At 44.7% G+C, this 24,560-nt stretch overlaps 1 protein-coding gene across 9 annotated transcripts in view; it reads right to left on the bottom strand.

Annotated features, from left to right (window-relative positions):
* Positions 1 to 24,560, bottom strand: part of robo2 (roundabout, axon guidance receptor, homolog 2 (Drosophila)) — a 1,315,623-nt gene that overhangs the window by 640,933 nt on the left and 650,130 nt on the right. For 2 of the 9 annotated variants that reach the window (XM_063050230.1, XM_063050234.1), the window contains exon 1: positions 1,156 to 2,082. The exons of the other annotated variants lie outside the window; for them this stretch is intronic. In XM_063050230.1, coding sequence (XP_062906300.1) covers positions 1,156 to 1,303 — 148 coding nt within the window. In that variant the 5' untranslated portion in view covers positions 1,304 to 2,082. Of the gene's footprint in view, positions 1 to 1,155; positions 2,083 to 24,560 lie in introns of those variants that run through there. 9 annotated transcript variants of the gene reach the window in all.

Below are 24,560 nucleotides of genomic sequence, written 5' to 3'. Positions count from 1 at the left end.
GATTGTTCACTGGCCCGGAAACAGCATTGTGAATGTCCTACGAATGGCCCCGGGTGTGGGCGGGGTTGGCAGTGGTCTCGGGGTCTGTGGATGCGAGCAAATATCGGGACCATCTCAGCATCTCAGGGACATCTGCACGTCCCCTGCGCACAGACACACACGCACGTTGTACATACATAGTTACACTCATTGACACACATCCATAGACACGCATTCTTTCTCCCATCGTTATACACATTGTACACGCACTCAGTGATACAACAGGCGTTTCTCTCACACGCACGCATAACATACTAACGCAAACACACACACGTTTGTGCACATACAGATGCCCTCAGAGAAAGAAACACATTGATAGACACATTCTTTCTCTCATACTCAGACACCCGGGCTTATATACACTTACACACACTCCTAGCCACACACAGACGTTCCTTCACTTTCTCTCACTCAAACACACACACACACACAATCTCAGCATACCCCCGACCCATCCTTTTCATCAAGCGCACCGCCCGGAGCACATTTTTGACTGGTACCCACTCACAAGGAGAGCCCGCGTACTGTGTAGTCCTTTGTGACAAGGGATTCTGCATTGGAATAGATACACTCAGCAAATACACCAGCCCGGATCTCAAGGGATTCCGGTTTATCAGTCCACATTTCAAGCTCTCCCCAACAACGATGGAGCCGTTTGGGGGTTTCGAATATTAAATATTACCCAGCCAATCCCAAAATACATTCTTTTCGACACTTGCCTGCTGCGGGAGGTGGGCAGAATTCTCACCAACCTCAAAAAGTCTCCAATCTCCAAAAAGAACCTCCTCCCCCCGCCCCACACACACAAGTGACTACCCTTGCCTACTTTCCCGTCCGAGTCTTTGCACTTATAATGAAAGCCCTGCTACCCCCCTCCCCGTCGCAAGGGGGTAAGGAGGGGAGTTTCAATCCGAAACCGAGTCTTTGAAGTTAAGCATTTTCTCTTAACCCGGAGAACTATCTGCAACACAGGGAAATACAGTCTCAGATAACGAGCTCTTCTGTTGATGAATTGTGTCCTTAATTCTTAAAACATGGGTCACGCCGTTGTGTATTCCACCCCACCAACTCCAGACCCAAAGCTCAGCCCACATTCCCTGCCGATCCTTGACTTACCAAAAACTTGGGAGAACAATCCAGACAGAACGAGGAACACCAACAATCCCATCCTGGCATCGCCGCTGGGCGGGGGCGCGCCAAGACTGCCAGGCAACTTCCAGCGGGTGAACGGGAGGTAGAGAGGGGGCTTGTGCTCCACAGACATCCACCCCGATGCACAGAAGGGTAATTGGTTGAGCGAGGGCCTTGAATGATGCGCAGGCAAACGGGAAGGGCCAAGTTGGGGAACAATTTCCCTCCCGGCGACAGCGGGCAGATCCGAGCCCCTTTGGTCAAAGCGGAGCTTGGACGGGATGTACCTCGGCTGAAGAAACCCGTCAGACGGAGGAAGCAACTGAATCCGATCTCGAGATCTCAACTTTTCTCGCTAGAATGCGGAGGTCAGCGGAGAATCCTTGGATTTGATCCTGATGTTGTCGAAAATCCACAATCTTTAAAACCTCTCTTTCTCTCTCTCTGTCTCTCTCTCTCTCTCTCTCTCACACACACACACACACATGCACACACACACATACACACACACACACTCTCTCTTTCTCTCACACGCACACACTCACACGCACACACTCACACACTCCCTCACAGCCTAGGATACTGTCGTCTCTTTCCACCGTCACCGTTCTGATGACCGACTTACATTGTAGTTCAACTGGTAATAAGCAATGGTATTTTATCTTCAGCCTTCCGTTTCAGAGTTTCGTTATAATCCGGCTGCATCCCTTCTCTGCGGGCAGGCGTAGTTCTACTTGGCACGGGGTAGGTCTTTTTACATCTTCAGCAGTTGTGTGAGTGTGTGTGTATGTGTATGTGTACCGTCTCTTCACCCTCAGACACACATACACACACACTGGCGCGCTCTGAAGCGGCAAGAGAACAGCTAGAGAATACCACCAGCACAGAGGGAGAGGGAGAGAGAGAGAGGAAGGAAAAAATACACACAACTTAGGAAAAAGGGGTGGAGAGAGCCTGTGGAAAGGATGGTCTGGATTCAACCATTCAGGCGTGAAACAGAGAAGCGGAGGCACGGGATTTGGCTTGGGTGCCGCGCGAATGCTTTTAATGTTCATGTGAAGTTCGACAAGGGAAAGAGGAAACGTTTTTTTTCATCAATTGTCTAAACCTCAAATTGGTAGATTCGGCTCTCCAATTCCTTCAGTTACCGAGACACCTTCCAAGTTCGGGCTCGGTGCGCGCTGTTTTGTGTGTGCAGAAGCATTCCGGTACTTTTTTGGACAATATTTCTAGAATTAATCAGTCATTCGGATGCAAAAAAAGTCAGGGTTGGGGATTTTTTAAATATAAATTAGCACTTCTCTCTACCACCTAGCGAGTTTTAAAAAATTACGGAAGCCCTCCGTTAAAATCCTGAATATTTATTGGTTCTATCTAACATTATTCAGATGGAATTCCTGGCTTTGGACCGAGTTGACAGTCACAATCTCTCCTTCTGTTCATCCTCCACTAGTTCGGGCTGTTTTTTTTTTAAATACCACCGTTCGCGATTGTAAACTATTATCACCAACTGGTCACCACCCCTAGGAATTTGGATAGAAGGAGTACATCAGATCGCAACACAAAGAGCCACTCCGAGAGCTAGCCACGGGTCTATCTCAGAATTTCGTAACAGGATGCCTCTATCGCTTCTCTCTACACTTAACATGAACGGCTATCAGAACTATTCTCCGCAAATGAGTTGATGGGCTATCTGACCGACTATCCCTTCCTGCCTATCCTGGGCAGAAATTTTACGGGGGGGGGGGAGGTAAAAGCTCATGGTGTGCACAAAATGTATTTGTGTACAAGAAACAGCAGTCTCTTGCGCCTCCTGTTGGTCACACGGTATATAGAGTCTCCCCAAGCCAAATTTTACTCATCCCCCCTGTTCAAACACGTCGGGAGAAACATACTTCTGTTCTAAAAAACATGAAACTATTAACGCCACGGAGTCTCGCGTTAAAGTTTATGACACAGAAGCGAATTCACTTTCGGTTCTGCCGGAACAAGGACTCCGCAAAGCGTTAAGAACCCAGCCTGTCAACCAATGCACGTGGAAAGAGAGACCAGCCAATGTTTTGGGTCTGGGTGCTTTCGGCGTTTGCTTCAGATTCCAGCATCTCCTGATTCTTTGCTTTCAGTTCTAACAGTTCTTCCCGTTTTCCCTCATTCCCACCCTCCACCAGGCAGATATTTCCCCCTTTTTGTTCAGCTGAACACCATGATTAAATCTGTATCTACTTTTCTCCCTCCCACCAACCAGCCATACCCCTCCTCCCGTTTCCAGTACATCCCAGAATTAACATTTGTTGTGTTAGAAACGCCTCCTTTCCGAGTCTCCCACCACTGAGCCCTGCTACAAGAAGGCAGCATCCATCATTGACGACCTCCACCATCTGGGCCATGCTCTTCCTACCACCGTGCGGAAGGTGCAGGAGCCTTGGATCCCACGCCAGCAGGTTCAGGAACAATTTTAACCGTCAGGCACCTGAACTGGCCTCGATAACTCCATTCGCCTCAATCCACAGACTCACTTTCAAGGACTCTGCAACTCATGCTCTCAGTGTTATTTATTTACTTATTTTAATTTGCATAATCTACTGCACATTGATTGTTTGTCAGTCTTTGTTTACGTCGAGATTTCCACAAAGTCTATTGCATTTCTTTATTTTCCTGTAAATGCCTGCAAGAACATGAATCTCAAGGCGACATATGTGTACTTTGATAACAAATTTACTTCGACTTTTGACGTTGACTTCTGTCTACTCTGTTTACACCAGGGGTTCCCAAACTTTATTATGCCATGGGCCAATACGTGGCTCCCAGGCTGGAAACCCTTGCTTTACATTCATAACTTTGTGGCTAAGCACAGCTCAAATACCACTTATACATTTGCTAATGACACTGCTGTTATTGTTAGAATCCCAGACGGTGGGGAGGAGGCGGGTGTGGGGGAAGGTTGGTGAGTGAGGAAGGGGGATGAAGCTGGTAGGTGATAGGTGAAACTGGTAAAAGAGAGGAGAGTAGACCATGGGAGAAAGGGAAGGAGGAGAGGCTCCTGCATGAGGTGATGGGCAGGTGAGGAGAAGAGAAGGGTTAACAATGGGAATCAGAGTTGGGAATGGGGAAAGGAGGAGAAATGACCAGAAGTTGGAGAAAGCGATGATCATGCCATGAGGTTGGAAGTTACCCAGATGGAATACGAGGTATTGCTCCTCCGACCTGAGTATGGCTAAAAGGGTAGGGGAGACTAAAAACAGAGGACGTAGACTTGAAGGTGAGAAGAGGAAAATTCAAAGTTGAGCTTATCATCAGCCATGTATCCACAGATACAGTGAAAAACTTGCTTGTAGCAGTATGACGGGCACAGGGCATCAGATAAGCAGTGTTCACAAGGGAAACATCAATTATACAAATTTGAACCAGGGGAGCCAGGAGGAGGTGGTGGGCAGGTGAGGAGCGAAGGGGTGAGGAGGGAGCCAGAATGAGGAACGGAAAAGGAGAGAAAGAAATGGGAAAAACTAATGAAAGTTAGAGAAATTGTTGTTCATGCTTTCAAGATGGAGGTTGGAAGCTACCCAGATGGAACTGCCAAGCATGGAAAGCTGGTAAATGGTAAATACTTGGCTACTTTTCCTTGTGAATACTACCCTGAGATTCATGTTCTTGTGCATATTCATAGTAGATACCAAGAAACACAATAGAATCTATGAAAAATTACACACAAAGACAGAGAAAAAAACAATGAGCAAAGGACAACAAACTGTAAATACTACACAAAAGTAAAGAAAGAATTCCGGGCAGATGGGGCTCGCCAGTCATGGTTGGCAGCTCAGCTAGGAGAAGGAAACCTTGATCTTGTGGCAATACCCAGTCACAGGGAAGGCTTCGGGTGTAAACTCTGAGGAAAAGTCTGGAGCTGGAGTCTGGATTTCACTGGCAACTCTTGCGATGCCACTGGTGCCAAACTATATTGGTCTCTGCTGTTCCTTTGGATTCATCAGCTGTCTGAAGAGGGGGAGTCTGCTGAATGGGTGACAGCTTGTTCTCCGTATTTCTACCCTGACTTGCATACCAGCTTGCGTATACATGGACAGCTGGACACAATATCCATGGTTAACCCCAACCGAAGGAGGACCTCAAAATAATAACGGTAGACTCTTGTGTTCTTATGGTCTGACTTTATGGGCTCAGCTGCCCACCAGTAACACAACCATCTGTCCTACTTCAGGGAATCCACAAGAGTTTTGTGCTCAATCGGCAGACTGAAAGGCCGAGATAGAGTGGATGTGGAGAGGATATTTCCTATAGTCAGGGAGTCTAGGACCAGAAGACACAGCCTCACAAAACCCTTTTAGAACAGAATTGAGGAGGAATTTCTTTAGCTAGAGAGTGGTGTATCTGAGGAATTCATTGCCACAGACGGCTGTAGAGGCCAAGTCATTGGGTATATTTAAAGTGGAGGTTAATAGATTCTTGATTACTCAGGGTGTCAAAGGTTACGAGAAGGCAGGAGAATGGAGTTGAGAAGAATAATAAATCAGCCATATGGAACGGTGGAGCAGATCTGATGGGCTGAATGGCCTAAATCTGCTTCCAAGTTTTTTGGTCTCATGGTCTTATTCCTTTTCTAATCCTTGCTACCTCATTACCTCTGTTTCACCTCTAAGAAGTTCTGTGAAACCTACCTACTTAAAAAATTACACTTTCATAGACCATAAAACTCTTGTTCTCAATACCATTTATTACTTATATATTTGTTTTTCTTTGTATCTGCACAGTTTTTTGTCTTTTGCACATGGGTTATAGAAAGGGAGGAGGCTGCAGAGGGAGTGTCCACTGAGTCGGTGTGGGTGGAAGTCAGAAATAGGAAGGGATCAATCACTGTGCTGGGAGTAGTCTATAGACCCCCAAATAGCCCTTGGGACACCGAGGAGCAGATAAGCAGGCAGATTTTAGAATGATGCAGGAAATACGGGGTTGTACTTATGGGTGATTTCAACTTCCCTCATATTGACTGGCACCTCCTGACTGCAAGGGGGATAGATGGGGCTGAATTTGTCTGGTGTGTTCAGGAAGGATTCCTGACACAGTATGTGGACCAGCCGACGAGAGGAGAGGCCATACTGGATCTAGTTCTGGGTAATGAACCTGGTCAGGTGGCAGACCTCTTGGTGTGGGAGCATTTTGGTGAGAGTGACCACAACTCCCTTAGCTTCAACATAGCTATGGAAAAGGATAAGAACAGACAAAATGGGAAAGTACTTAACTGGGGAAGGGCTAACTATGAAGGGATGAGGCAGGAACTAGCGAGAGTAAATTGGAAACAGATGTTCAAGGGTGAAAGCACAGAAGTAATGTGGAGGAAGTTTAGGGACCGCTTGTGCTGGGTTCAGGATAGGTTTGTCCCACTGAGACAAGGAAAAAATGGTAGGAAAAGGGAACCGTGGCTGACGAAACACGTGAGACAACTCGTCAAGAGGAAGAAGGAAACATATGTTAGATATAAGAAGCAGGAAGCAGGAGGGGCTCATGTGAAATATAGGATAGCCAGGAAAGAGCTTAAGAAAGGATTTAGGAGAGCTCGAAGGGGGCATGAGAAGGCCTTGACATGTAGGATTAAGGAGAACCCCAAGGCGTTCTATGTGTATGGGTATGACAAGAATTAAGGTGGAGCCGCTAAAGGATAAAGGCGGCAACATGTGCCTGGAGGCGGAGGAGGTTGGGGAGTTTCTAAATGAATACTTTGCTTCAGTATTCACAAGTGAAAAGGACCTTGATCACGGTGAGGTCGAAATAGAACAGGTCTGTGAGCTGGACAATGTGGAGATTAAGGAAGAAGAAGTATTGGATCTTCTTAAAAACATCAAGATTGATAAGTTCCCAGGGCCAGATGTGATATACCCCAGGTTGCTGTGGGAAGTGAGAGAAGAGATCGCTGGAGCAGTAGCTATGATCTTTGAATCCTCTTTGGCTGCAGGGGAGGTGCCGGAGGATTGGAGAATGGCAAATGTAGTTCCCTTGTTTAAAAAAGGTAATAGGGAGAATCCTGGGAACTATAGACCGGTGAGTCTTACGTCAGTGGTCTGCAAACTATTAGAAAGGATTCATAAGAAAAGGATCTATGAGCACTTGGAGAAGTACCGTCTACTCAAGGATAGTCAACATGGATTTGTGAAAGGAAGGTCGTGCCGCACGAGCCTAATTGAGTTTTTTGAAGAGGTAACAAAAGAAATTGATGAGGGTAGGGCGGTAGATGGGGTCTATATGGATTTTAGCAAGGCATTTGACAAGGTCCTCCACGAGGGACTCATCCAGAAAGTCATAAGGCATGGGATCAGGGGAACCTTGGCTGTTTGGATAAAAAAATTGCTTACAGGAAGAAAGCAGAGGGTAGTAGTGGAAGGGAAGTATTCTGGCTGGAGGTTGGTGACTAGTGGAGTGCCGCAAGTATCTGTCCTGGGACCTCTGCTCTTTGTGAGTTTTATAAATGACCTGGATGAAGAGGCGGTAGGATAGGTGAGTAAGTTTGCGGATGACACAAAGATTGGAGGAGTTGTGGATGGATCTGTAGGTTGTCGAAGGTTACAAGAGGATATAGACAGGATGCAGAGTCGGGCAGAAAAGTGGCAGATGGAGTTCAATCCGGATAAGTGTGAGGTGATGCATTTTGGAAGGACAAACCAGAAGGCTGAGTACAGGGTTAATGGTCGGTTACTTACGAGTGTGGATGAACAGAGGGACCTTGGGGTTCAAATCCATACCGCAAGGTCCCTCGAGCGACCTTCAAGGTCACTGCACAGGTTGTTAGGATAGTTAAGAAGGCCTATGGGATGCTAGGCTTCATTAATAGGGGGATTGAGTTCAAGAGTAGAGAGGTCACGTTGCAACTCTACAAATCTCTTGTGAGACCACACAGAGTATTGTGTTCAGTTCTGGTCACCTCATTATAGGAAGGATGTGGAAGCTATGGAGAAGGTGCAGAAGAGATTTACCAGGATGTTGCCTGGATTGGAAAACAAGTCTTATGAGGCAAGGTTAGCAGAGCTGGGACTTTGGAGCATAGAAGGATGAGCGGGGACTTGATAGAGGTCTACAAGATTATGAGAGGCATAGATAGGGTGGATTGCCAGTACCTGTTTCCCAGGGCATGAATAGCAAACACCAGAGGGCATATGTACAAAGTCAAGGGAGGGAAGTTTAGGGGCGACATCAGGGGTAAGTTTTTTACACAGAGGGTTGTGGGTGCCTGGAATGACTTGCCAGGGATGGTGGTGGAGGCTAAAACATTAGGAGTATTTAACAGCCTCTTGGACAGGCACATGGATGAAAGAAAAATAGAGGGTTACAGGGTAGTGTGGGTTTAGTACTTTTTTTAAGGAACATATGGGTCAGCACAACATCAAGGGCCGAAGGGCCTGTACTGTGCTGTAGTATTCTAGTGTCTAGTTGTTTGTCTTTGTGTGTAGTTTTTCATTGATTCTATTGGTTTCTTTGTTCTACTGTAAGTGCTGCAAGAAAATGAATCCCAGGATACTCTAAGGTACTACATTGTACTTTGATAATAAATTTAATTTGACATTTATTTTGAATTGAGCTTTAATCACACTTTATTTCTCAGTATTCTGAGCACAGATATCAGCAGCAAGCTGAGGAATAGGATTCAGTTCAAAATGCCATGCCTCATCCTTTATGCATCTGCCAGCTGGTTTTTGTGGTTTGTAATAAGCAGTCCTTTTGAATAATGTTACTTTCATGTGAACTTTGTAAGCTTCTTCGTTGGAGAAGTCATAACCACTTCAGGAAGCTGGTGGGAAAAGAGGTATCGAGGATGCAAGTTCAAATGATTAAATATTTGTTTGGAACCACAGCATTTGTGATTCCTGATGTGCATTAAGATTCAAACTTAAAAGGCTTACCCTTCTAAGTGGCCACAAGAAAATGAATCTCTGGGTAGTATTTGGTGACATACTTGTACTTTGATAATAAGTTTACTTTGAAAGTAAGTTTACTTTGAATTTTGAATCAATGCTTCAGATTCCTATCCTTGTGTCCAAGTCTTTCTGGTTTCAAAGTTCAAATTGAATTATCAGAGTTTGTGTATCATATACAACACCTTTCTCGGCAGAGAGCTGAGTGACATGGCAGAGGCACAAGAGATGGCAGACGCTGGAATCTGGAGTGGGTTGGACGGTATCTCTGGGGGGAAATGTCATTGTTTCAGATCGAGAGTCTTCATTGAGGCCATTATTTTTCTCCACAGATGCTGCCTGACCTGCTGTCCTGTCCCACGAGGGCATGGGTTTCCTCCGGGTGCTTTGGTTTCTTCCCACATTCCAAAGAGGTACTGGTTAGTGGGTTAACTGGTCAATGTAAATTGTCTTGATTAGACTAGGGCTAAATAGGTGTGTTGTGGAGCAGTGTGGCTCATTAAAGGGTCTGTTCTATGCTGTATTCCTAAATAAATAAATAGATAGATATAGAGATAGATAAATAAATACATAAAACGTTGTAGAGTCCTTGTAAAGAGTCAGCCTGTAGGTGAACCCGTAGTTCAGTGTTGAGGTCACTGAAGTTATCCATGCTGGCTCAGGAGCTGTGATGAGCAAGGAGCTTGATCAGCCTATCCTTCTCAGGCAAACAAAAATTTCACTGCTGCTTTGTCAAGGAGTCACATATCTTTTCACCTTAAGCGTGAACAAGCTGCAGTGCTGTCTTGGATGTGTGAAATGGGGGGGGGGTGGGGAGTGTGGGTATGGTGATACAGAGAATGAACATTAGGTGCTGGATTACAGATATTAAACATTTACGGGCTCCTTTTCAATACAGTCCTTTGTCAGTCTTGTTTTCCTTTCCATCTGTTTAGAGACAAACTAGCTGGATATGTGAGTATGTGTGGGGATGGGGAAAGGCACGTGACCAGATTAGCTCAGTGTGCTTTTTTTTAACAATCAGACTTCTCACTCAGGAGATTCTGCAGATGCTGGAAATCTGGAGCACATACACACCCACAAAATGCTGGAGGAACTCAGCAGATCAGGCAGCGACTATGGAGGGAAATAGACAGCCGACATTTTGGGCCATGACCCTTTATCAGAACTGAAAACAAAGAGGACAGAAGCCAGAATAAAATGGGGGGGTGGGGGGTAGGGGTGGGTCTTGACCTGAAATGTTGACTGTTCATTTCATAAACACAAAAAAATTCTCCAGATGCTGGAAATCCAAAGCATCACGCAAAATGCTGGAGGAACTCAACGGGTCAGGCAGCATCTATGGAGAGGAGCCAACAGTTGACATTTGTTCCTTTCCACAGATACTGTCTGGCCTGCTGAGTTCCCCCCAGAGGTTTCGTATGTTTTGTTTCAGGCAGCCCTCAACGGGATTAGGAAACGTTTGCCCTCAGCTAAATGCTCTCAACCTTCCTGTCCAGTGGGGAAGAACACAGTATAGATGAAGAAATTGAGATGCACAAATTGGTCCGGCGGGGGGGGGGGGGGGGAGGAAGCTACTTAGATTTATTAGAACATAATAACTTAAGAAGTCAGAGCAGGAGTCATCCATCTGGCCTGTCGAGCTTGCTGAGCCCTTTGATAAGACCACGGCCGATCAGCCTGTGGACTCAGCTCCATGTACCTGCATTTTATCCATAACCCTTAATTCCCCAACTATTTATATAAGTATATCATAAATATATTTAATAAGGCACTTGTACTGCTTCCCTGAGCAGAGAATGCCACAGATTCACCACTCACTGAGAAAAACAGTTTCTCCTCATCATCCTAAATCTATTCTGAATCTTGAGACAGTCCCTGGTTCTAATCTCACTTGTTATCCCTCTCATAATTCTATATGTTTCTCCAGGATCCCCTCTCATTCTTCATAATTCCAGCGAGTAAAGTCCCAGGTCTCTCAATCTCTCCTATAGGCCAAACTTCCTCAATTCCAAAATCAACCTGGTAAACCTAGAATGAACAAGGATACAAAGGCAAAATTATGAGAGAAGCTTCGATTCACTAGATTTCAGGTAAAGGCATAAATTCGTCTTAGGTTCTCAAGATATTGAGAGGGTCTAGAGAGAGGCAGAGAGAGAGAGAGAGGGAGGGGGAGGCAGAGAGAGAGAGAGAGGGAGGGGGAGGCAGAGAGATAGAGAGAGAGAGGCAGAGAAGGAGGCAGAGAGAGAGGGCAGAGAGAGAGAGAGAGGGAGGGAGGGAGGCAGAAAGAGAGAGAGAGGCAGAGAGAGAGGGCAGAGAGAGAGGGGGAGGCAGAGAGAGAGAGGGAGAGAGAGGGAGAGGGGGAGAGAGAGAGGAAGAGAGAGAGTGAGGGAGGGAGGCAGAAAGAGAGAGAGAGGCAGAGAGAGAGAGAGAGGCAGAGAGGGAGGCAGAGAGAGAGGGCAGAGAGAGAGAGGGAGGGAGGCAGAAAGAGAGAGAGAGGCAGAGGGAGAGAAGGGGACTTGAGACACAGAGAAAGTGACTACAGAGAGAGAGGTAAGGACTAGAGAGAAGAGGGAAAGAGAGGGACGAGAGTGCAAGAGAAGGACTTGAGAGAGAGATAGGGACAAGAAAGGGAGCGAGAGACCTGGGAGCGGAGGACACCCATGAGGTCACGGGGAGAACACACAAACTTCCTACTGACAGCGGTGGAATCAAACCCAAGTTGCTGGTGTTGTAATAGTGTTATGCTAACCACTGCAATGTTCTTGTACTCCTAACGTTACCTCTCTCAGTTAATTCTACTGTTAGTTTAGCACTTCTGTGAGCACTGATATCTTTGTATCATTGTGTCATTTAGTGCTCAGCATTGTATTTATTGTATCATTGCCATGTACTCTGTTTACTCTGTGGATTTTACAAGAGCAGGGAATTTCATTACACCCTGGTGTATATGGCAATCTCATCTCATCTAATCTGATCTAATTATACAGTATACAATACTGTGACCACTTTGGCCATTATGCATTATAATGAATTTTCCCTTTCTTTTGTTCTAATTGTGTTTTTGTCTAATCTCTGCTTCCTTTGTGAATGCTGTGCGCGGCAGCCTGGCGGTGTGAGCCATCGCTTTACAGTCCCGATGATCACTGATGGGGTTCAGTTCCTGCTGCTGTTTGTACGTTCTCCCTGCAACCACGTGAGTTTCCTCCCACACTCCAGAGATGTACCATCACAACTAGTGATCACGGGCATGCCACGTTGGCATTGGAAGCGTGGCGACATGAGGAGCATTTGTTATACTCGCTGGAGTTTAGAAGACTGAGGAGGGATCTCATTGAAATCTATCGAATGTTGAAAGGCCTAGATAGAGTAGATGCAGAGGAGCTATTTCCTATTGTGGGGAATCTAGGACCAGAGGACACAGCCTGAGAAAAGAGGGATGTACATTTAGAACTGAGATGAGGAGGAATTTCTTTAGCCAGCTGGTGGTGAATCTATGGAATTCATTGATACAGACGGCTGTGCAGGCTAAGACATTGAGTATATCTAAAGTGGTTGTTGATAGTTTCTTGATTAGTCAGGGCTTCAAAGTTTAAGGGAAGAAGGCAGGAGAATGGGGATAATGGAGATAATAAATTAGACATGATGGAATGGTGGAGAAGACTCGATGGTCTAATTCTGCTCCTGTGCCTTTTTGGTCTTAAACACCATCATATTCCTTCCTGCTCCCAACCTTTTAATACTGGATATCTGCATTCTCCACTCTCCTCTCATGTCCTGCTGCAGGGTTTTTACCCGATATGTCAGCAATTCGATTTTCCCCCTCAACCCCCACAGATACTGCTCAACCTGCTGAGTTCCTCCAGCAAGCAGATTGGTCATTATTCCAGACTCCAGCATCTGCAGTCTCTTGTGCCTCCATTATCAAAGATAAAGTGACACTGATCAGCTTAAGGAGGCAGGTAATCAAAGCCTCGTCAATCGAGGGGACTCTCAGAGGAGCAAGATAGAAATCATTGTGGAGGGAAATCTGAAGCTTGTAAAGTTCAAAGTAAATTTATTATCAAAGTACATACATGTCACCATATACAACCCTGAGATTCCTTTTCTTGCGGCATTTACAGTAGAAACACAATAGAATCAATGAAAAACACAAGATGGACAAACAATCAGTGCAAATGACAACAAACTGTGCAAATACAAAAAAGAAAAAAAGCAAACAAATAATAATAAATAAATAAGCAATAAAGATCAGGAGCATGAGATGAAGAGTCCTTGAAAGTGAGTCCAGAGGTTGTGGGGACAGTGCAGCGTTGGGATGAGTGAAATTAAGTGAAATTATCACCTCTGGTTCAAGAGCCTGTTGACTGGGGGGTAATAACTGTTCCTGAACCTGGTGGAGCGAGTCCTGAGGCTCCTGTACCTTCTTCCTGATGGCAGCAGTGAGAAGAGAGCGTGGTCTGGGTGGTGAGTGTCCTTGATAATGGATGCTGCTGTCCTGCGACGACAATGCTGTGGGTAGGCGTGATCAATGGTGGGAAGGGCAGTACTTATTTCATTTGATTTTTATCATACATTTCTTATTGTGATTTATAGTTTTGATGTATTGGACAGTTTTGCTGCCACAGAACTACACATTTCATGGCAAATGTCAATGATAATAAAGCTGATTCTGACTCTGAGCCTGAGAACGAGCTGAGACCTGAGTGCAGGAACACCGTTCGAAGATAGAGGAATGGGTTTCCATTCACGTCTCGGAGGAGAAAGCGTGGGACATAACCTGAGCCAAACCACCTCCCCCTGGGGAGCAGCAAATGCGTGACGCAACTGCCTCTGGATCATGAGAGCGTGAAATGAAATTTGCAACCAGCTCAGGGTTGCAGAATTACCACAATGAAGCCCCGGTCTATAGCAACCTTGCAATGTAACACACGGAGACTAGTTCTATTATCGCAAGAACTAACATTTAACACCTGGTGCTTCAGACCTAATCTAATGTCCCATTTTAAATCATTAATAATTAACCAACAGTTTAGGAACATCAGAACATCTGAGGAAATCGTTTAAATGTAACCTCCCCTTCGGCTCCCAAATGCATCTTACTTAATCTAAAAGCTATCGTGAATTAGCATGTCAAACGCTTGTTGCTTTGTGAGCCCTGTTACGTTAGTATCCAAGAGAACCGAACAAGCAGAAAATAACTAGTTTTAAATCTACCACTTTATTGTACCTTCAGGGTATCCTGAGCATTTAACAATCTATGGATTACCTTTGAAGTGCTCCTGATCTCTTAGGGTGGCATAGGAAACAGGTAATCAATGCACGGCAAACTGTTACAAGTTTAAGATAAGATCAACGCTTTTGGCACTTGTTAAAGAAGATTGCCCAGAATATCAGATCGGCCCTCAGCTACTGTACATTGGGATTTGGGAAGGCTACTTAAACTAGCGCCATCAAGAAAGTTTTATTTTATTTAGAAGTAACAGGCCCATGACCAATTAAACTACTGACCAGTACAGCTTTGGAATGTGGGACGAAACCTGGAACACCCGGAGGAAACGTGCGAGGTTCATGGAAAGAACATACAAATTCTTTTCAGTCAGCGCTGGAATTGAACTCCAAACTCCGGAATGCCTCGAGCTGTAATAGCGTCAGGTTAATCGCTGCGCTACCGTGGCGCCCGAAAGCAGCACTAAACAGACACACGAGATTTTGCAGATACTGTAAATCCAGAGCAACACACACAAAATGCTGGGGGACGCAAACACGAGGAAATCTGCAGGTGCTGGAAATTCAAGCAACACACGTCAAAGTTGCTGGTGAATGCAGCAGGCCAGGCAGCATCTCTAGGAAAAGGTACAGTCGACGTGGGTCTCGGCCCGAAATGTCGACTGTACCTCTTCCTAGAGATGCTGCCTGGCCTGCTGCGTTCACCAGCAACTTTGAAAATGCTGGAGGAACCCAGCAGGCCAGGCAGCACCTATGGAAAGGAATAAACAGAGGCCCTTTCAGGCCGAGTTCCCGTGATAAATAGATTTAGGAGACTTTACAATGAACAAGTCAGATCAAATTCATCATCAAGGACCCCCATCATCCAGGCCAGGCTCTCTTCTCCCTACTTCATCAGGCAAGAAGTTACAGGAGCCTTATGTCCTACATAACCAGGTCTAAAGTCAAATGTAAAGTAAACTTATTTCTTCAAGTAGGTATTCTGAATGTCATCATATACAATCCTGAGATTCATTTTCTTACAGGCATTCACAGGAAAATAAAGAAATACAATAAAATCAATTAAAAACACACACAAAGATTGACAAACAACCGAAGTGCCAGAGAAGATAAACTGTGCAAATAAACTTTACCCATCAAGGTGGATGCTATATCTTCATATTTACAGATCCATAAGAAGACCTTAAGACCATCGACATGGGAGCAGAGTTAATCATTTTGGCCCATCGAGTCTGCTCCACCATTCTCTCAAACCCACTCTCCTATCTTCTCCCCATAACCTTCGATGTCTTTACTAATCAAGAAGCTATGAGCCTCTGCTTTAAATATACCCAATGACTAACACAGTCTGAAGATGTGTGGGAACAGGGCAGCCCGTGTCACTATGTGTTTGACGGCAACATACCATGCCCATAACGCATGAACCCTAACCCACACGTCTTTGGACTGTGGGAGGAAACTGGAGCACCCAGAGGAAACCCAACGCAACCAAGGGGAGAACGTACAAACCCTTTACAGACAGTGGCACGAACAGAGCCCCTGATCCCTGTGCCATAAAGCATTGTGCTGGCCCCCATACTTCAGTACCCTTGTACTACCCGTCAACTAAATGAGTGAATGCGGAAGTCTCTGAACAACAGAATAACATTTCATTTCCTGCTTTGTCATTCAGTGGAATGCGTCCAACTGCAAGAAGAAATCACTCATTTCTGCATTACTGGGTGTATAAATGTACATCATTCCACTTTGCTAATGTCCCCGCTGTTCAATATTTTAGTGCCCTCAGGTCTGAACAGGCACCAGAGTAATTTACAAGACAAAATGGAGATCTGATAGTTTGGGCAATCATTGATTAACGAAAATGTTATATTACACACAGTTAGCATGACAACCCCTTGCCAGTCAGGGACCCTGGGATTCAGTTCCATTTGGGACACATTGTTTTCATTAGGTGCTGGTGCTTACGTGTATGATGTTGTTAGGAATTCCTTGTGACTCACGGCACAAATCAACAGATTATTAATGATATCTATTCCGCGGCGTCAGTATTTTAAATGGGTTTGACAGTGAGAACAATCCCCAATCACTTTTACAAAGCAATATATGTATTTCTCCAGAAGTGTTTCTAAATTAGATCTGATGGTTTGACAACGTAATTTGCTTTTAAAAGATAATTCAGTATTCTGTCTGAATATTTTATATGGCTTTGCTCATTCCAATTCACCAGACAATGTTGGCCTCAGGCTGCCTGTGCAGGAGAGTACCAATAAACTATAGCACCTTGGCAGGATGGGACATTAGCTTAGCTGGTGACTTTTGAACACAAGCTGATTTAACTCTCTGGTCCCACAGTACTTACAGACTAGACATTACTTGTAGCCAGATAACAATCAACCCAGGCCAGTTGTACTAGACAGCATCCTAACAAGAAGCATGATTGTATGGTATGGGAACTGCGTTGCGGTGGACAAGAAGGCTCTACAATAAGTAGTCAATGTTGCCGAACCCATCACCGACACCAACCCACCATCGGGAACATACATACAGAAAGGTGCCAGAAAAGGGTTAGTAACACCATAAAGGATCCCATCTACCCTGCTCATGGACTGACTATCCCGACAGGGAGGAGGCTAGGTAGCATCCATGCCCCAACCACCAGACTCAAAAACAGTGACTTTCCCCAAGCTGTAAGGCTGATCAACACCTCCACCCACTAACCCACCCCTCCACACCCCCAACCACCACTACTTTATCATTTCCTCTCAGAGTCACCTTCCTGTACAGACACTCCTGTGCCTAGTGTCACTTTATAGACGTACTAATCAATCTATGGATATAAATTATCTTGTGTAACTATATTTTTTGTGTTTTTCTATTATTATTGTGTACTTCATTGTGTTTTTTTTTGTGCATCAGATCCAGAGTAACAATTATTAGTCATAGTCATAGCCATAATTTATTGATCTCGGGGGAAATCGGTTTTCGTTACAGTTGCACCATAAGTAATAAATAGTAATAAAACCATAAATAGTTAAATACTAACATGTAAATTATGCCAGTAAATTATGAAATAAGTCCAGGACCAGCCTATTGTCTCAGGGTGTCTGACCCTCCAAGGGAGGAGTTGTAAAGTTTGATGGCCACAGGCAGGAATGACTTCCTATGACGCTCTGTGTTGCATCTCGGTGGAATGAGTCTCTGGCTGAATGTACTCCTGTGCCCAACCAGTACATTATGTAGTGGATGGGAGACATTGTCCAAGACGGCATGTAACTTGGACAGCATCCTCTTTTCAAGACACTACCGTGAGAGAGTCCAGTTCTATCCCCAAAACATCACTGGCCCTACGAATGAATTATTTCATCCTTCTTTACATTTGTGTCTTGGAAATTACATTGAACAATCTTGAGTCTTGAAAGTTTGGATTTAATTCACACATTAATAAAGGCCAGGTGAAAGGTTTGATGCTCATAACTTAGCAGGTACATACATGCCCAGTAAAAGGATTCGAACAAACCATTGAATCAAGCACATCTCCAGAAAATTATTCCAATCAATTGATCCACTCGTTATACCTGGGATAAGCAGTCGAGAATAAATAACCTGCACCGAACACTAAGGTAAATAATTGCAGTAGCGTGTGGAATGTGTCATTTGCATCAGGCGACACAGTAGTGTAGTAATTAGTGCAGAGCTTTACAACGATACGACGACAGAGGTTCAGTTTCCTCCACAGTCTGAAAGGAGTTTGTACATTCTCCCTGTGACCACGTTGTGTTCCTCCAACATTCCAAAGACATACGGGTTAGGGTTAGTAAGTTGTAGGCGTGCTTCGTTCACACCTGAAGCATGGCAGCACTTGTGGGCTGTCCCCAGCACATCCTCGGACTGTGTGGCTCGTTGATATAAACGATGCATTTCACTGTATATTTCAATGTGTGTGTGACAAACAACGATAATTATTCATCTTTAAACACTTAGTCCACACCTGATAAAGACCTTTCCATTGGGGACCCTCGGCAAAACCCAGAGCATGCCACAGCAGAAGCTTATAGAACATGCACCAGGATCAGGCCCAACCGCCCACATGTTGTACTGAACCAAATAAATTAATAACCAAATGGCCAACTAAACAATCCTTTTTGCCTACACAATGTCCAAATCCTACCATTTTCCTCACATTCATGCACCTATCTGAACATCCCTGTAATGCATCTGCCTCTGTCACCACCCCAGGCAGTGCATTCCGGGCACCCACCACGCTCCATGTAAAAACCTTGCCCCTCACACCTCATTTGAAATTACCCCCTCTTCACTTGATCGCATGCCCTCTGGTATCAGGTCGTACAGATGGGGCTCATCAGCCGTGGCTGGCAGCTCACCTAGAAGGAACATTCTGATCTCAAACTTCTGCTGCCTTGCGGCAATACCGAGTCACGAGAAAGGCTTCGGGAGTAAACCCTGCGAGAAAAATCCAGAGTTGGAGTCCCTAAGGCAATCTGACATTGAGTTCAACACTGAATGACAGCTCCTGCAACACTGCAGTCTCTACCATTGGATTCATCATCTGCATAGAGAGGGGGAGCTTGCTTTTCATATCGTATTGCCCTGGCCTGAGTATCAAGCGGACAGCTGTCCTGCATCGTCCATTGTCAACCCTGACCAATGGAGGGTATTAGTGCTTCTGATTATTAGACACTAGTTGCTAGATTGACTTTCCAATGTTTTTGATTTACAAGTGCATTCTGCCATGGCGGTGACTACATGGACTATGTGTTTCTGATACATGAGGTTATTTTTTTCCCTTTGACATATAGCATACCACTCTCTGTACAGGAATATTCAGAATTAGAATCAGAATCAGGTTTGTTATCACTGGCATGTGACGTGAAATTTGTTAACTTAGCAGCAGCAGTTCAATGCAATACATAATCTAGCAGAGAAAAAATAATAATAAGTAAATTTTAAAAAATAAACAAAATCAATTACAGTATATGTATATTGAATAGATTTAAAAATGTACAAAAACAGAAATACTGTATATTTAAAAAAAGTGAGGTAATGTCCAAAGATTCAATGTCAATTTAGGAATTGGATGGCAGAGGGGAAGAAACTGTTCCTGAATCGCTGAATGTGTTCAATACCTACCTGATGGTAACAGTGAGAAAAGGGCCTGCCCTGGGTGCTGGAGGTCCTTAATAATGGACGCTGCCTTTCTGAGACACCGCTCCCTGAAATGTCCTGGGTACTTTGTAGGCTAGTACCCAAGGGGGAGCTGACTAGATTTACAACCTTCTGCGGCTTCTTTCAGTCCTGTGCAGTAACCCCTCCATACCAGACAGTGATGCAGCCTGTCTGAATGCTCTCCATGGTACATCTATAGAAGTTTTTTGAGTGTGTTTGTTGACATGCCAAATCTCTTCAAACTCCTGATAAAGAATAGCTGCTGTCTTGCCTTCTTTATAAATACATTGATATGTTGGGACCAGGTTATACCTCAGAGACCTTGACACCCAGGAACTTTAAGTTGCTCAATCTCTCCACTTCTGATCCCTCTGTGAGGATTGGTATGTGTTCCTTCGTCTTACCCTTCCTGAAGTCCACAATCAGCTCTTTCGTCTTACTGACGTTTAGTGCCAGGTTGTTGCTGTGACATCACTCCATTAGTTGGCATATCTCACTCCTGTACGCCCTCTCGTCACAACCTCAGATTCTACCAACAATGATTGTATCGTTAGCAAATTTATAGATGGTATTTGAGCTATGCCTAGCCACACAGTCATGGGTATATAGAGAGTAGAGCAGTGGGCTAAGCACACACCCCTGAGGTGTGCCATTGTTGATTGTCAGTGAGGAGGAAATGTTATCACCAATCCACACAGATTGTGGTCTTCCAGTTAGGAAGTCAAGGATCCAATTGCAGAGGGAGGTACAGAGGCCCAGGTTCTGCAACATTACAATCAGGATTGTGGGAATGATGGTATAAAATGCTGAGCTATTGTCAATGAACAGCATCCTGATATAGGTGTTTGTATTGTCCAGGTGGTCTAAAGCCATGTGAAGAGCCATTGAGATTGCGTCTGCCGTTGACCTATTGTGGTGATAGACAAATTGCAATGGGTCCAGGTCCTTGCTGAGGCAGGAGTTCAGTCTAGTCATGACCAACCTCTCAAAGTATTTCATCACCGTAGGTGTGAGTGCTACTGGATGATAGTCATTAAGGCAGGTCACGTTATTCTTCTTAGGCACTGGTATAATTGTTGCCTTTTTGAAGCAAGTGAGAACTTCCACCTGTAGCAATGAGAGGTTGAAAATATCCTTGAATACTCCCACTAGTTGGTTGGTACAGGTTTTCAGAGCCTTACCAGGTACTCCAGCAGGACCTTCTGCTTTCCGAGGGTTCACTCTCTTTAAAGACAGCCTAACATTGGCCTCTGAGACAGAGATCACAGGGTCATCAGGTGCAGCAGGGATCTTCACAGCTGTAGTTGTGTTCTCGCTTTCAAAGCGTGCATAGAAGGCGTTGAGTTCATCTGGTAGTGAAGCATCACTGCCATTCATGCTATTGGGTTTCACTTTGTAGGAAGTAATGTCTTGCAGACTCCACCAGATTTGCCGTGCATCCAATGTCACCTACAACCTCATACGAAATTGTCTCTTCCTCCTTGAAACAGCCCTCCGTAAATCATACCTGGTTTTCTGGTACAGGTCTGGGTCGCCCGACTTGAATGCCACAGATCTAACCTTCAGCAAACAACGTACCTCCTGGTTCATCTATAGCTTTTGATTTGGTAATGTACACTAAGACTTTGTAGGCACCCACTCATCCACACAGGTTTTAATAAAGTCAGTAACAACTGCAGTATATTCATCCAAGTTTGAAGATGAATCCCTAAATACAGTCCAGTCCATCAATTAAAAACAATCCTACAGGCGCTCCTGTGTCCTGTGCTTCCCTTGTCCATACCTTCTTGGTCTTCGCTGCTGGTGCTGCAGTCTTCAGTCTCTGCCTATACTCAGGGAGTAGAAGTACAGTCAGGTGATCAGACTTCCCAAAGTGAGGGCGTGGAATAGCACGGTAGGCATTCTTGATGGTGGTGTAGCAATGGTCCAATGTGTTGTTTCCTCTAGTATTGCAAGTGATCTGTTGATGGTAATTGCTTAGTGATTTTTTTCAGACTGGCCTGGTTAAAATCTCCCAATACAAGGGTGAAGGCGTTAGGTTTCAAAGTTAATTTATCACCAAAGTACATATATCTCACCAGATATAACCCCAATATTCATTTTCTTGCAGGCATACTCAGTAAATTCAACGACCATAATAGAATCAATTAAGACCACACCCAACAGGGCACACAAAGAACCAATGTGCAAAAGATATTGTGCAATTACAAAAGAGAAAAGAAATAATTAAAATAAATAAATAAGCAACAAATGTCAAGAGCATGAAATGAACTATCCTTGAAATTTGGTTGTGGGAACAATTCAGTGTTGGGGCAAGTGAAGTTCTGTGAAGTTAACCCCAAGAGCCTGATGGTTGAGGGGTAATAACTGGTGGTGTGGGTCTTGAGCCTCCTGTACCTTCTTCCTGATGGTAGCAGCATGAAGAGAGCATGGCCTGGGTGGTGGGGGCTCCTGATAATGGATGCTGCTTTTCTGTGACAGCGCCCCACGTAGATGTGCTCAATGGTGGGGAGGGCTTTACCCACAATGGATTGTTTCAAATGATCTTACAGGTTCATGAAACTTCAGTTTACAAAATTTTCTTTCCATTTAACACACAAAAAATGCTGCAGAAATTCAGCAGGTCGGGCAGCATCTATGGAGGGGAATAAACTGTTGGCCCTTTGTGCCGAGACCTGAAATATCAGCTGTTAATTCCTCTCCATAGACCGAAAGACTATAAGACATAGGAGTGGAATTAGGCCAATTAGCCCATCGAATCCGCTCTGCCATTTCATCAGGGCTGATTTATTATCCCTCTCAACTTCATTCTCCTACCTTCTCCCGCAACTTTTGACACACTGACTAGTCAAGAACCTATCAACCTCCCAACCTTAAACATACCCAAAGACTTGACCTCCACAGATCCTGTCTGACCTGGAGAACTACTTCAGTATTTTGTGTACATTTTAAAGCTCAAGGGGACTTCCTGAGGATGTGATAAAAACTAAATAAATGCAAATTATTGATTTAAACTCCACAGGAAAACAGCCTGAAAATGAGTTGTTTAGATTCAACAAGCTGCTAATTTATCTTCTGCCTTAACCAAATACACCATACTCCCTGGTCACCCTTCACTGGGTGAAATTAATGACTACAGACTAGATTATGCACAAAATATTTAGAAAGTATTCTATGGTCTTGACCCAGAAACTGCAAAGGATCTACAGGCCGAGCTCCAGGGAGATGTCCCATCCTGTGCTGCCTCTCTAGCCATATATCCATAAATCATGGCTCGATATGAAGATATCAGCTAGACAGGAAAGAAATTTCTCAGGCATCTTTGTAATGGCTATATTAATTATTGACAGGAAATTGTGGGCACTCAGCCATACAAGAAGTTTTATAGAGAAACAGATTATTTACACCTAGTAGCCCATTTATTAGCCACCTCCTGTACCTAATAAAATGGCCACTGACTGTACGGTTGTGTTCTTCAGCTGCTGTGGCCCATCCGCTTAAAGGTTCAACATGTGCATTCAGAGATGTTCTCCACACCACCCTTGTAACACATGGTTATTTGAGTGGCTGTCGCCTTCGTGTCAGCCTGAACCAGTCTGGCCATTCTCCTCTGACCTCTCTCATTAACAAGGCATTTTTGCCCACAGGACTGCCACTCACTGGGTGTGTTTTATTTTTCGCAGCAGCCTTTGTAAACTCTCGAGATTGTTGTGTGTGAAAATCCCAAGAAATTAGCAGTTCCTGAGATACTCAAACCACTCCTTCTGGCACCAACAATCACTCCATGGGCAAAGTCACCTGGATCACATTACTTCCCCCTTCTGATGTTTGGTCTGAACAACAACTGAACCTCTTGACTTTTATGCATAGAGTTGCTGCCACAGGATTGGCAGATTAAGTATTTGCATTGGCGAGCAGGTATATGACGATGACGTCGACTCAGACCTGAGAGGCTAGTGTTGGGCATTTTCATGCAGGCTTATAGGTGTATTTAATAACATGACCACCGAGCGTAGAGCTTGCGCTGCTATGAAGGAAGCCATTCATCCCAATGGCACAGGTTTTGTAGAAACGTCTTTTGTGTGTGTTACTCTGAATATCCAGCAATTGCAGGATGTCCTGTGCCAGCATTTATACCTTCACTGCACTCTCTCCGCTTTTTGTAAAGGATTAATTCCGCCCTGATGAAGGATCTCGGCATGTCTGTTTGTTCCCCTCAACAGATGCTGCCCAATTCTAAGGCAATTGCAGGAAAGTATAGTGGGGATGACAGAATTGTGTTTTTTCACACAGAGAGCGGTGGGTGCATGGAACACAAAGGGTGGTAGAGGCACATGGAAGGAAAATGGAGGGCCATGTGGGATGGGAGGTGTTATGTGGGAGGGAGGGGTCAAATTGAACTGAGTAGGTGAAAGGTTGGTACAGCATCATCAGCTGAAAAGCCTGTAGTGTGTTCTGTTCTATGTTCTAAATACTAAAGGATGGTTTGAATGTGCTTGTACTAAATGTTTCATTGAAGACACACCAGTCCTCATCGAGGGATTAGCGGTGTAAGGGGTGAGCAGCTTCAAGTTCTTGGGAGTCAGCGTCTCAGAAATCTATCCTGGGCCCAACATTTTGATGCAGTTACAAAGAAGGTATGGCAGCAGCCATGTTTCATTAGGACTTGGTACGTCACCAGAGACACTCACAAATTTCTACAGATGTACCGTGGTGAGCATTCTGTCTGGCTGCATCACCATCTGGTATGGAGAGGCCACTGCACAGGATCAGAAAAAGCAATAAACTCAAACAGCTCCATCATGGGCACTAGCCTCCACAGCACCCAGGACATCTTCAAGAGGGGATGTTTTAAAAAGGCGGCAAGCGTTATTAAGGACCACCCCCGTCACCCAGGACATGCCCTCTTCTCATAGCTATCATCAAGGAGGAGGTACAGGAGCCTGAAGGCACACACTCAACATTTTATGAACAGCTTCTTCCCTTCCGCTATCATATTTCTGAACGAAGAATGAACCCATGAACAGTACCTCACAAATTTTGCTCTTTTTTTGGCATTACATA

This window comes from Mobula hypostoma, chromosome 6, assembly GCF_963921235.1.
Source record: "Mobula hypostoma chromosome 6, sMobHyp1.1, whole genome shotgun sequence".
NCBI classification, from domain to species: domain Eukaryota; kingdom Metazoa; phylum Chordata; class Chondrichthyes; order Myliobatiformes; family Myliobatidae; genus Mobula; species Mobula hypostoma.
This window is presented reverse-complemented; position numbering and strand designations above follow the sequence as displayed.